General features: G+C 42.2%; 1 protein-coding gene across 2 annotated transcripts in view; it reads left to right on the top strand.

The window, feature by feature from the left end:
- The window catches only part of cbl (Cbl proto-oncogene, E3 ubiquitin protein ligase), a 38411-nt gene that overhangs the window by 3277 nt on the left and 22859 nt on the right, over positions 1-12275 (top strand). For both annotated transcript variants that reach the window (XM_071900666.2, XM_071900665.2), the window contains exon 2: positions 3698-3945. In XM_071900666.2, the coding sequence (XP_071756767.2) occupies positions 3698-3945 (248 nt within the window). The remainder of the gene's footprint in view (positions 1-3697; positions 3946-12275) is intronic.

Raw genomic sequence — 12275 nt, 5'->3', positions numbered from 1 at the left:
AGAAAAAAAAGTAGCTTGAGTCACAGGTGGGGTGTGTGCACAGTTAGGGGTTTATTTCACAGTTCATTTTGATTGCTCTTCTACACTAGTGTGTTGCTATCCACCCTTGACGTGAGAGAGAGATAGACAGAGATGGACAGTGACAGACAGAAGGAGGAGAGAAGAGAGGAGTGGAATGCCGTTTAGCTTGGAGGCAGTCAACATTTTACTCCATGTAGCCTTGATTGACGTGTGTATGTGAGAGAGCATGCAGTTGTTATGGCTTTGCATGTGTGCATACATGTGTGTCTGTGTGAGTACATGTGTACAAGTGTGGTAGTTGATAATGTTAGTGGTGAAAACTCCTTGGCAACAGTCTTATCTGGTCTCAGACAGAACCGGTGTAGACCTTCTGGGTTTGGAGGCCTGGGGAAGGGGTGGAGTGTCTGTGATGATACTGTAGGCGATGATACTGTAGGCGATGATACTGTAGGCGATGATACTGTATGTGAACTTTCAATTAAGTTCCACACCTCATCTATTGCTGTCTGTCCCTCTTCTGTTTGTTTCCCTTTCACTTTCACTGACACCATGTAGTTAAATGAAAAGTTGACTATTGGAACTCATCCAGAAATCATACATTAGCAAAATATCCAAAATACACTAAGCATACGATGACTTGTATGAACACTTTCCTGATAGTGAGTTGCATACCTTTCAGCACAATCCAATGTATAAATTGTCCCAAGGCATCTCTCTCCTCCCCTTCATCTCAATTTAATGATTGAAATTAGTGTTACAGGTAAAATCAGTATGGGATCTTGCCTAGATTCACCTGGTCAGTGTTTTTTTCATAGAGAGAGCTAATATTAGAAAATATTTTAGACACAATATCTTTTGACTACTGTGACTGTTTTATTGCCTGATGCATTAGTCCTCGTAGTATCCAACCACTACCAACTATGGCTGCAACTAATGATTATTTTCATTATCAATTAGCCTAATCTATCCATTATTTTTTTGATTAAACATTTAGTCTATAAAATGTCAAAAAATAATGACAAATGCCAATAAAATGACAAAAAAGTCACCAGAGCCTAAAAGTGATGTCTTAAAATTGCTTTTTTATAATAATATGAAGAGAAAATCAAGCAAATCTTAGCATTTGTGAAGCCATAACCAGCAAATGTTTGGTATTTTTACTTATAAATGACTAAAATGATTAATCAATTATCAGAATTATAATCAATTAATTTAATTTATCAGCTAATTGGTTAATCGACTAATCACTTCAGCACTAACTACATCTCCACAAGGTTGTATAGCCTACACCCTGCTGATCTTTGATGTCTATTGAAAATATATATGGGTTTCAACTTTTATTATGATTTCTCGTATGCATATTGTTAATATGTATTTATGTGAACCCAGTTGATGTGAATATTATTTTATTGCACTGAATGGTTTCACCGGTGACCCACAAATACCCTATATAAGATGGAAGTGGACTTCCAATCCACAGACAGTGATGAAGGCTGGAGTGCCAAAAACATTTTGTCATGAAATAAATACTGCTTAAAATATCCTCGCTGTCAAGAGCGACCCCATTCTTTTTGATCGACATTTGATACAGGGATGATGCACCAACTGGTCTGAGCGCAGTGACCCACCTACAGACTGAGATCAAATGTTCCTAATATATTACACACTCGGTCTATGTAGCAGGGAATTTTTGAGATCTGGATTTATGACATTTTCCTTTATGTCAGACACCTAAGATTTGAAAAGGAAGGGAAAACCCTGAATGATAATGATGAGCCAGTATTCGACTTCTATCACGAGATGATTGAAGCCCTGCTAAGGTTTTTGGAATCTCACATCAGATGATTTACAGTAGCTTTCCCCATACTGATAAACCAGTGGTTTCCAAAATGCAGAAGCCCGGAAATTCAAGCCGACATGCTTGTAATGCTATTCCTACCACATTTCTATCAAACTCTCACACATGATTAGTAGACAAAAGTTTGGCCTGGTCTACTAAAGAATGAGCCATGTCCTGTTGTCGGCGTGCAATTGTTCGGTCACCGGTATAGCTGACAGCCTAGCTCTATATCGATGTAGGTTCAAGTCAGGACAAGGGACAAGGGATTTTGAATGCAAGTTTAGTTTTGTGCCTCTGTAACCACACAACTTAGATTTGGTCCAGTTTTGGCTCTGGTACTAAACGTGACAACAGCCACGTCCGTACAGAGCCTTATGACTAAGAGTTCTAGGCTTCGCTCCAGCATCTTTTTAATGGTCAACTAAGCGACTCAGACACAGTGCAGCAGTACAGTGAGATAGGCCAGGAGAGGTTGAACATTACTGAAGATACATACAGTCTGGTTTGCCTGTTGAGCGGGTTCGACTGAAGCGCATAGTTGATTTATGAAAACTGTCCCAAGGTCTGACCATTGACAGGGGAAGTCTAACTTTGCATGTTTTATAAGGCTATCTGATAGAATGTTATCCCTCCATTCACTCATTACAGAATTCACCCTCTGTGGTGTTAATGATTGATGCTAGTCAGGCTGTTTGACTTGAGGTATGTGTCCGTATAACAGGCTCCATCGTGGGCAGAGTTTCTCAGCATGTGGGCATAAAGGTTGTTGTTTTGTGCTTCAGTCTACTTGAGAGTGTTTGTTCTGTGTGCTGAAGCAGCCTGTATGCCGCTACAGTTGTAGGTTATATCCCATAGTCAGTATCGCAGTCAGTGCATCAGCTGGTCAAATTTGGTAGGCAAGCACACTCTAATCTTGAGTAAAGAGAGTTTTTATTTTTTAAGGCAGAAGTGGTATAGCAGGTTCTGGGGATTGAAATGAGGAAGTGGAAACACGACGACAGCTTCTCTAAACAAGCGTAAAAGAAAATGTGTGGAAACAAATAGCTGTCAGAACCTCAGAAATTGAGAATCAAACGGACAACGCCGGCCTATGACCGGTGACACGGTGATCACGTAATAAAGTGCAAACAATTCCTGCTGTCAGCATCCTTGTGCATTTCTACAAAGAGATGTGATCTGTATGGTAAATGTATGAGAAACGGAGATAATTGGCTGCCAAGAGATAACGGGAACTGTAGAGAGATGAGTGCAGGTATCCCTTTGTCCTATTCCACCCTCATCCTTTTTTTTTTGTTGTTTAGATACTAGAGATTGCTGTGGTGCAGTGGTGAGGCAACCCATCAGAAAACCATAAGAGGGTATTTTGAACGGGTTGAGATACCAAATATATTTCGTTATATATTAAATATCTTCAGAGGCTTGTCAGCCTCTGAGAGCTCCAAGCTTAACTCTTTGACGGGGCTTTTAAGATCCTTTTCTCGCACTCTTTCACTTCGCTGTGGCATTTCCCATTCTGTGTGTCTCCTAGCTGGCCCCACTGACAACATTTTGCACTAAGGATAAGTGCTCTAATACAGAAAAGAGCTATATTACACGAGACTCTTTTCACATGCTATAAATTCTGCCCCACTGATGCTTCAAATACAAATGTATAGTGACATTTTAGTTGATTCTCATCCTCTCTTTTTCTCTGTCCCTCTTCTTTAACCCATGTCTCACCACTCTCTTTCTAACGCATCTGCTCTCTTGTGTTTCTGTCATCTACCTTCCCTCCCGCACCCACTCCCGGTCTGTCTCTGCCTCTTCTCTTCCTCCTCACATCCTCCCTCTCTGCAGGTGGTGCGTCTGTGCCAGAACCCCAAGTTGGCCCTGAAGAACAGCCCCCCTTACATCCTGGACCTGCTGCCAGACACCTACCAGCACCTGCGCACCATTCTGTCTCGCTACGAGGGCAAAATGGAGACTCTCGGGGACAACGAGTACTTCCGGGTCTTCATGGAGAACCTGACGAAGAAGACCAAGCAGACCATCAGCCTGTTCAAGGAGGGCAAGGAACGCATGTACGAGGAGAACTCGCATCCCAGGTGAGTGGAGTGATGCTGGTAACACAAAAATACAGGGATAAGCAAAGATTGTTGAGGTTCATGGGATGTGAATGGGATGAGAGAACCTAAAGGGCTTTTCGTAGGAGCTCTGTGTGGTTTCTCCACCCCCACCCTCCCACCCTCCAACCCCCCAAACACCCATCCCCCATTGTGTAGTTGCAGTAATCATGCAGCCATTTTATTTTATTCAACCGTCTGAGCAACTTTCCCTGCTCAATTTGTGAACTTAAGATGAAGTTGAACTGCATATTCGTGATGTAGCACTCTCTTCTGAATAATTCTGACTACACAGGCACAGAGTAAACTATTGAAATGCTCTTAGCAGCTATCACCCATCCCCATCCCCCAGGGTGGTTGTAGCCTGAGACATATCAAACCAGAAGGAGAGAGGTGTTGTGGTTTGAACATGTGAGCATCTGTGGTCAGATTGGCGCTCAACCTACAGCTGCCTGCCTGTTACCTTGTTTCTTTGTGCCTCCATATCTCCACCATCTTTTACATGTTTTTTCTTTGTCAAGCAGTCTCTCTGTAATGCTACTGAGCTCTCTTTCTTTCTTGAAATCTCACAGTGCTTCCCTCTCCATCTCTGTCTCTCCCCTGATACATTCAGTCATCCCTCTCTCTCTTTCTGCAAAACAGAATCACAAGTCTACAGTCTGTAGTAAAAATAAGCAGTGGTCTTTTGATTTTATGTGCAGAGGGACTCAGGGAAGTGTGATTAATGATGAGATATCCCAGATACAGAATGAAGAGGGGCATCATTTTTGAAGACAAATGCTACTGCAGAAGACCTTATAACAAACTGGGGCTGCGTATCAGCAAAAGGATATAGTAGGGTTAATTACCAGGCCCTTAGAGTTACAGACTAGCTGCAGGATGGGGCCTTTTCTCACCTCTGCTCTCATGTCACTATAGATTCCATTTAATTCACTGGATGATGTGGGCTGTGTGTGGTTCAGAAAGGCAGCAGGCAAACATATAGTTGTCGCAGTCACATCCAGTCACATCCATCATATACTGTACGGTAATGGAATTGTAAGACGGCTCCCATTTGAGGTCCTACAGGGGTCTTTAATACAAGATTTGAGCCAGTAACAAATGTTATCCCAAGGGGTTCCTCCAGAACTGCCCCAATGTCTCTGGGGCAGTTCAGTTTGTTCTGTTGTTTGGACAGAGCTGTTGTTTGTTCTCCTACTGGCAGGAATCATAGAGATGACTTGCAGATGAAGTTAAACAAAACATTGTGTACTCTAGGCTGGTTGAAGTCTGGCTGCAGTTGCTACTGTCTTCAGGAGCTTTTGGATTGGTCTGTCGGACAACGACACTAAGCGGATATGGAAATGTTTGGAAGGAAAACCCTTGCCTGAGGGAAATAGTTGCTAGCAGAGCAAGGGTCTGAACAGGGGTTCAAGTATGTGTGTAGATTTAAGTTCTGCAAGGTCTGATTAGAATGACCTGAACTGCACATTGCATGCTTGGGTCTGTGAGCTTTAAGACTTGGACCCAGTTTCCCACTATATTTGCTAATAAACTAGCAATTGTAAACAATTCTTTTACATACATAGTCAGTTATTTTACAAACCTCATCAAAAATAACAATTGGGCTGCGCTAGTTGTTTTTGTTGATGTTTCCCCTGTTGCTGGGGTTTACTACTGCAGAACTGTAAGTGCATTGCCTTAATTTAGCCTGGAAAGAGCAAAAAAAATGTCAATTGCCATTTTATCTTAGAAAGACCTAGTCAGTTTTGCATAATTGCATTCATTTACGGAGGAAAATATTTTGGAAAACTCATCACGTATCCTACACCTACTATGGGTTTCTCAATGGTAGTCAAATCTGGATACAGCCCAACTCTTCGCTTTTATGAATGGGCCTATGTATTACACCTACTACTGTCTTTGCACTTGAATGTACCTGTCCTTTATGAATTAATGTTGATGTATAAAGTGAAATAATTAATAGTATCTTGAGTGCATGTAAAATTAGGATTTTAGATTCACTTCATCCCTGTAGACTATGAAAATTGGTAATGAGCAGAGAGTTGATGCTTTCCAGTGGAACTACAGACTAACAGCGGGGTGGAGCCTTTTCCTACCTCCTCTGACACTTCAGTGTAGTCTAGATGTTTCCATTTAATCACCATGACCTGTGGCCAGTCTTAAGGCTTGTGTGCTATTTTTGTTTTGGCAAACATATAGTACTTGACACAGACTAAAATTCAGTCACACCAGTCAGAACAGAGAAATAGGATGGACATCAAAGCTCCAGCTAATCGAACAACAAAGAAGTCTGAGAATTTTTATGCCAAGCCAGATATGACAAAGAAGTAGAATTATGAAAGTAAAGAGATGGAGGAGAGGATAGCGGACCTCTAGGTTAGTTTGGACAGGTCTAGAGCTTCAACTTAAGACACTTAAGCACAGGGTCAGCATGAAGCAGATTACCTCACTAAAAAGCTTCCTGAGAGTTGCTGCTCTGTTTCTGGTGTTGCTGTGTGTTGTCCTGCAGGCTGATGTCATTGGGTTGGGGATTCATCATAATAAGTTGTTGGAAACAAACACAGAGATGCTTACAGGCCTTACTGGAGAGGGAGAGACAACCGGTAGGAGAAGCCTATTCAAATAGGTTGTCTGTAGAGCTGGCTTGAGAGTTTACTGGTTTGACCGGACTGGCAGCTAGGAAAAAGCGACCTGGGAGTGGGTGGATGCAGCATCATTTCCCAAGGAACATAGGTACTGTTGAAAAGCGGAGCTTATTGGTGGGTGGATCTTTTGTATTGCAAGGATACTCTTCTAATTCCTTGTTGCACCTTACCAATCCCATTCTTGATAAACCTGTTACTGCAATGAAATTGAATTCATTATTATTGTTAGTTGTAGTAGGAGTAGCAATTGATCCCTGTATAGGCAATTCTCTTTTCCCTAACCCCTGGAACTGTTAGGTATCCAGTGTCCTGCTAAAAGCTTGCTGATGCTCACTGACACACAGGCTAAAACCCAGATCCTTTGGTGTGTAAGGATAGTTTCATTACACACTACACCACCCTGCTGCCCCTTTAGTCATATGGTATCCTGTTTTTTGTTTTGAGGAAATTAGGAATTTTTCTTTATCTAGTTTAGATTGTTTTATGTCCTTCTTATCTAGCCAATGCTGAACATATTTGGTGGGTGTCCGTGATACATCCTCATCTTGTAGCTCAGTTCCTCTGTGTGGCTGTTCTTTGTCATCTACCATGACGGTAATCTTGCAGACAGAAAGCCTCATGGAGAGACCCAGAGAAGAGGAAGCTTCTATCTCTTCCTTCCCCCTAGTTTAATTATCATGAGCTGATGGAGCCATTTGAGCTGTCTTAACCATTTCTTTGTGAAATTAATTTTCATCATCACTTCATTACACCAAGAGGCTGCAGAGAAAGGAATTCCTGGTCAGAGCGGAGGAAAGACACACACACAAACACACACACACACGCACACACAGTAGCCAAGCATTACATACAAAGACTGCTATTGTCTGTGTTGAGAAGGCAGTGGCAGTGACACTAACCAATGGGTATCAGCCCACTGGAGAATGCTGTGGAATCAACCAATGACTTTCAGCCACTAGAGAGACTAGTATGTGGTTAGGCTGCAACTGAGAGCAACACATGGCTCAGACTGAGAAGTCTATCTTTAAGGAAACTCCTTATCTCACTGCCTAAGTGCAAAACGATTAGGAATCGTTTGATAACAGGCTGCTTTCAGTGCATTCTTAAATTCAGCCTTAATTGAAATGTTAGGGCATTTGAAAGTGACTTCTTACTCATGCTACCGTGACTTGGTCAATATTTGATGGCTATTGACTATGTTTTACTGAATGGGACTCTGTAACGTCTGCATAGCTATTCTCAAATCACATTGAAGGATCCTAGTGTGTCTGCGACGGCCGAGTGCAGTGTGGGTGGATATGCTATGTCGTGATGTCCTACTGATTTCTCCACAATGGCCTCCCCAGAGATTTAGACCCTCTATTTATCTACATTTTAACCCCCACCTTCCTCCCAATAGGAACTGCACAGATTCCTTTAGTCCCCCCCCTCAAGACCTTAAGTTCTGTGAGATGAAGTAGAGCTGAGGTAGTTGAGTATAGGCTCGGCTTTGTTTATTTGTTAAGCAACAGTGTGCTAAGCTCAATCTTGACTTTTGCAGCAGCTGAGTTGTGTGGGTGAGAGGAGTCATATATTTACAGCAGTTTTATATTATTGATGGAGGAGAGAAGGAGTGCGGGAGAGATTTGTTCGTAAGAGAAGAGAGGGAGGATGGAAAAGCGAGAGAGCAAGAGAGAAGCCTGGGAGAGAGACTGACGGGCCGCAGTCAGACAGAATGAACGCAACACGACACACTAAGCACTTCCTGCTTGTTTGCCCCACTCACTTCCTCTTCTTGTTTCACACAGCGCAGCCGAGACATTTTCTGTCCTGTTCTCAGAGAGAGAGAGAGAGAGAGAGAGAGAGTGTGTGACTAGAAGAATAGAATGTTAATACCCCAACCGGATTACAACTGTAAAATGGAAAAAAATGTGACTTTTCATTAGATCAGAACAGCTCCACGGTTCAGAGTAGTACATTTACACCAGCTATAATCCAAATGCTGGCAAATATTTGGCTGTGGCTGGTTAGCTTATCTACTCTACCAGCCACTTAGTAGGCAAGGCTGTGTGTGGTGGGTCAGTGGAAAAAAATAATTTAACTTCCAGATTAGTCAAATTTGACTTCCAGTAGTTGTGGCCTGTAGATAAGAAGGTTTAACTCCCCTTTGCTGAGAAACTCTACACAATGCAATGTACTGTCCTGCTCTGAATTGCTGCCTAATTTTATTGCTGTAGGCAGCGTGAGTTAGTTTACATAGTGTCAGATAGGAAACATAGGCTAACCATTATCCATCTACAGTCCCCAAGCAGAGCAGTACAGTACTAGGGCTGATCAATGTGTCCACAGATAGGCCCCTTCGCCCCCCTCCTCCCTGTATCTGTCCGGATATTGTTTTGACCTCTCTGTGAGACTCTGTTTCATCTGTCTTCCTGGGCTAAGCTGCCATTACATCCTGACCACTGTCGATCCAGATCCAGCTGCTCACAGGAACTAGTGGGGCTCCTAGGCTTAAGGGTGATCCATCGGCAGTGAAGGACCCACTGTAGTCTGGGTGATCACTTTTGATGCAATTAGGCTTAATTTAAAAAAAGTAAATAAACCGTAGGCAAACCAAGCAATTCAAATGAATATTGGTTATTGAGCGTCAGTAAAATGACAAGAGACTGAATGAGAAAGTGAACCAACTATGCCCAAGCGGTAGGCTAGTATTATGTGGTAGGTTTTATTTGAAGTAGGGGTGTATACCTCTTTTGGTCTAGTTTGGCTTGTATCTTATCTTTACACACCTAATGTGTTACTGATGCAATGCATTAGGACTGTTGGCTTTGTTTGAAAGCCCTAGTAAAGCACTCTTCTTCCCTCCCCCTCCTCCCTTCCTTCCTTCCATCATCCCTGCCTTCCTTCACTGACAGCTTATAGGCCCAATCCTTTACACAATAGAAAAATGCATTCCAGGCATGCTTCAGTTATATTATTACAGTAGCCAGTAGGAACAACTTCCTCAAGCTTCTAGTCATTCAGTGTTGTCCAGCTGAGCTACTGCAGATGACCGGTCAGTGGCATTGATCAGCGTGCTTGGCCCGGGGCGAGGGCTTTGTCCTCCTGCCTCTGAGCTGTGGCAGGTGCCATGAAGAGACTGTCGCTTAACAGTGATTTAGACTCATTCCACTTCACTCACCATGACAACAAGCATCCATTTGCTCTGTAAATGCTGCTGTAGTTAGTGGCAGGTAAGATATGCATGCCTGTGAAGTTAATTTAGAGATGCTTTGGCGCATAACAAGAAAGCTAATTGATCAGACCCACATTGGGTGTGTTTGTTCTTTTTTCCCTCCATGATATTCACTGCACAAATCAATATTTAACTATAGCGTTACACACAATATTTATCTTTTATATTGCTTTTGTTACTGTTCTATATTGTAAACCATTTCAAAATGTATCAAGAATGGTTGACATGAAAATCCAGTTTTCTTTGAAAAGTAAGACAGAGCTTCCCTTTTATTTTTTTTTTCTTGTTTAGGAAAAGTGCAATGTTTTCCTCTTCATTTGAAGCATACAGTGGTGGTAAAACCCGCATGCTTTGCATGAGGCCTGCCCTTCAGTTGGCAGTAGCAGGTGTCTAGCACTGTTGTGTCTGCGGTAATACTCAGTTACCGGCTAGCTCTTCCTACTCGTCACAGCAACTGGATTCAGTACCCTGACAATTGTATTTTGAATAGAATTCTCAGGACTAGAGTTTATTTTATTTGTTGGTTGGGTCACACCTAGCTGATGCTGTCAGACCTAGATAACAAGGATCACAGCATGAAATCCATTCTGCAGCTGTTGACAGTAAACGGCTTCTCTGCCTTCATGATTGATGTAGTCAAGCCTTTGTAGGCAGAGCACAACGTGACATTGTACGGTACAGCACCTCTGCTATTTGCAAATGTCATTTGCACCCACTGCTATTTTGGTTTGTCAAGTGAGCTCCGTCCTAAGTATGACTTCCTATTTTCTATAAACCTGACATCCGTGTGAAACAAAGGTTTGTCTCTGAGAGCTTGGTTCCCAGCTTTGACTATCTGCACCCTCATCTTATCACTGCTGCTATAATACTGCATGAAAGGTCTGCGTTTATAGTACTGGATGGAGCCATAAGGAAATGCAGCGGTGCATAACAATGATGTCAGGCTAAACTCATGACACGAGAAAGTTTGCATGAATATCATTCATTCCAGTTTTATCAGTAACTTTTGAACTAAGTTTAGCTTATTGGTTTAGTTACTCCCACTCATTTTTTATGATTGTTGTAGTGAAGTATCCTATAAAGGCATACACTCATTGACTGTGATATTAGGGATGACTTGTTGCTAGTTTTGGACTTGGTTCACATCACAGTATAGTTCAGTGGGAGACATTCTAGACCTACCTGATAGACCTCTGTGGCTGACTTGCCTGGTGTTGAAAAAGGTTAAAGATTGTGCCCAGAGATAGTTGACTGCCTCTTGTGAGCCACATGTGCCTCTGCTAGCCTAGGATCACATCTTTCCCAACACTCTCTGTCTCCTTCTCTATCCAACTGTCTAAATAAAAATGAAAAATCCTGGAGTGGACTGCCCTCTCTTATTTTATTTTATTTTTTTAAAGAAGTTAATGTGTTATGTTCCCCAAGGAAGTGAAACACTCAGCTTCGCTAAATGACTCATCATTAGTAATTGGCTCATCTGTTGCCTGTTCATGCACTGTAGTAGATGAGAATTGGGTAAGAATCTGACCTTTAGTAGCAAACACCGCCCTTGAAATTTGGCCCGGGTCACCTTGGATGAGGCTCAGACCTAATGCATACCGGTATGCCTGAAGTGAATTGAGGCCATCTCATCCTCAAAGCAGTTAAGCCTAGGTTTCATATCGAAGAGAGCCAGAGCGTTGTACAAACCGCTCCTCTGCTGCTTTCACTCTCAGATATGAGTGTCCTGCCTTTTTTTCCATCACTCTGTACAAACTGAGATGGATTAAAAAAACTTTGTTGCCTCTTACTATGCTGCCACAGCAGGGAATTTTAGCAGTAAGCTAGTTAGTTGTGATGGAGAAGGGAATGGAGTAAGTGAAGCTCTTAGTGGTTAGTGTAGCAGTCAGAGAGCTCAGTCGTAGCGCTGGGGATGGAAAACCCAGTTCACACTTCAGAGGCTGCGGGTGTTTCAGCTTAGATTACATTGGCCCACACTTCTAGCTCTGGGCTCTACATGCAGATATATGCGCGCACACACACACACAAACAGCAGAGCATCATGGTTATTTATGTCGCTGCAGTATCAGTGAGCAGCCGACTCATGTAGTCCTCACACTATTAGATTATGGTGATTAGCATGACGCAATCCACTAGCTTCTCTGCCCCACAGGGTACAACAGTAACACAAGCACTTACTATTTATTCACACAGAGATAAATGAGCTCAGATATGGCTATTGAGGCTTAGTGAGAGGATTAAGCCAAAACACTGCTATTTTCTTTCTGTTTTTTATTTATTTATTTATGTATTTATTTACTTTTCTCCTTCACAATGTGAGTATAAGCCTCTCTAATTGACAGCATATTAGCACTGAATAATGCCTCTTGATTGGTTTTGACAGGAGTGATATGTTTTTTAAGGTCTATGAAATTAAAGAAATTAAAATGCTCATTTAGAGGAGTTGGTCT

The sequence above is a fragment of the Centroberyx gerrardi genome, chromosome 6 (genome assembly GCF_048128805.1).
Source record: "Centroberyx gerrardi isolate f3 chromosome 6, fCenGer3.hap1.cur.20231027, whole genome shotgun sequence".
Lineage (NCBI taxonomy): Eukaryota > Metazoa > Chordata > Actinopteri > Beryciformes > Berycidae > Centroberyx > Centroberyx gerrardi.
This window is presented reverse-complemented; position numbering and strand designations above follow the sequence as displayed.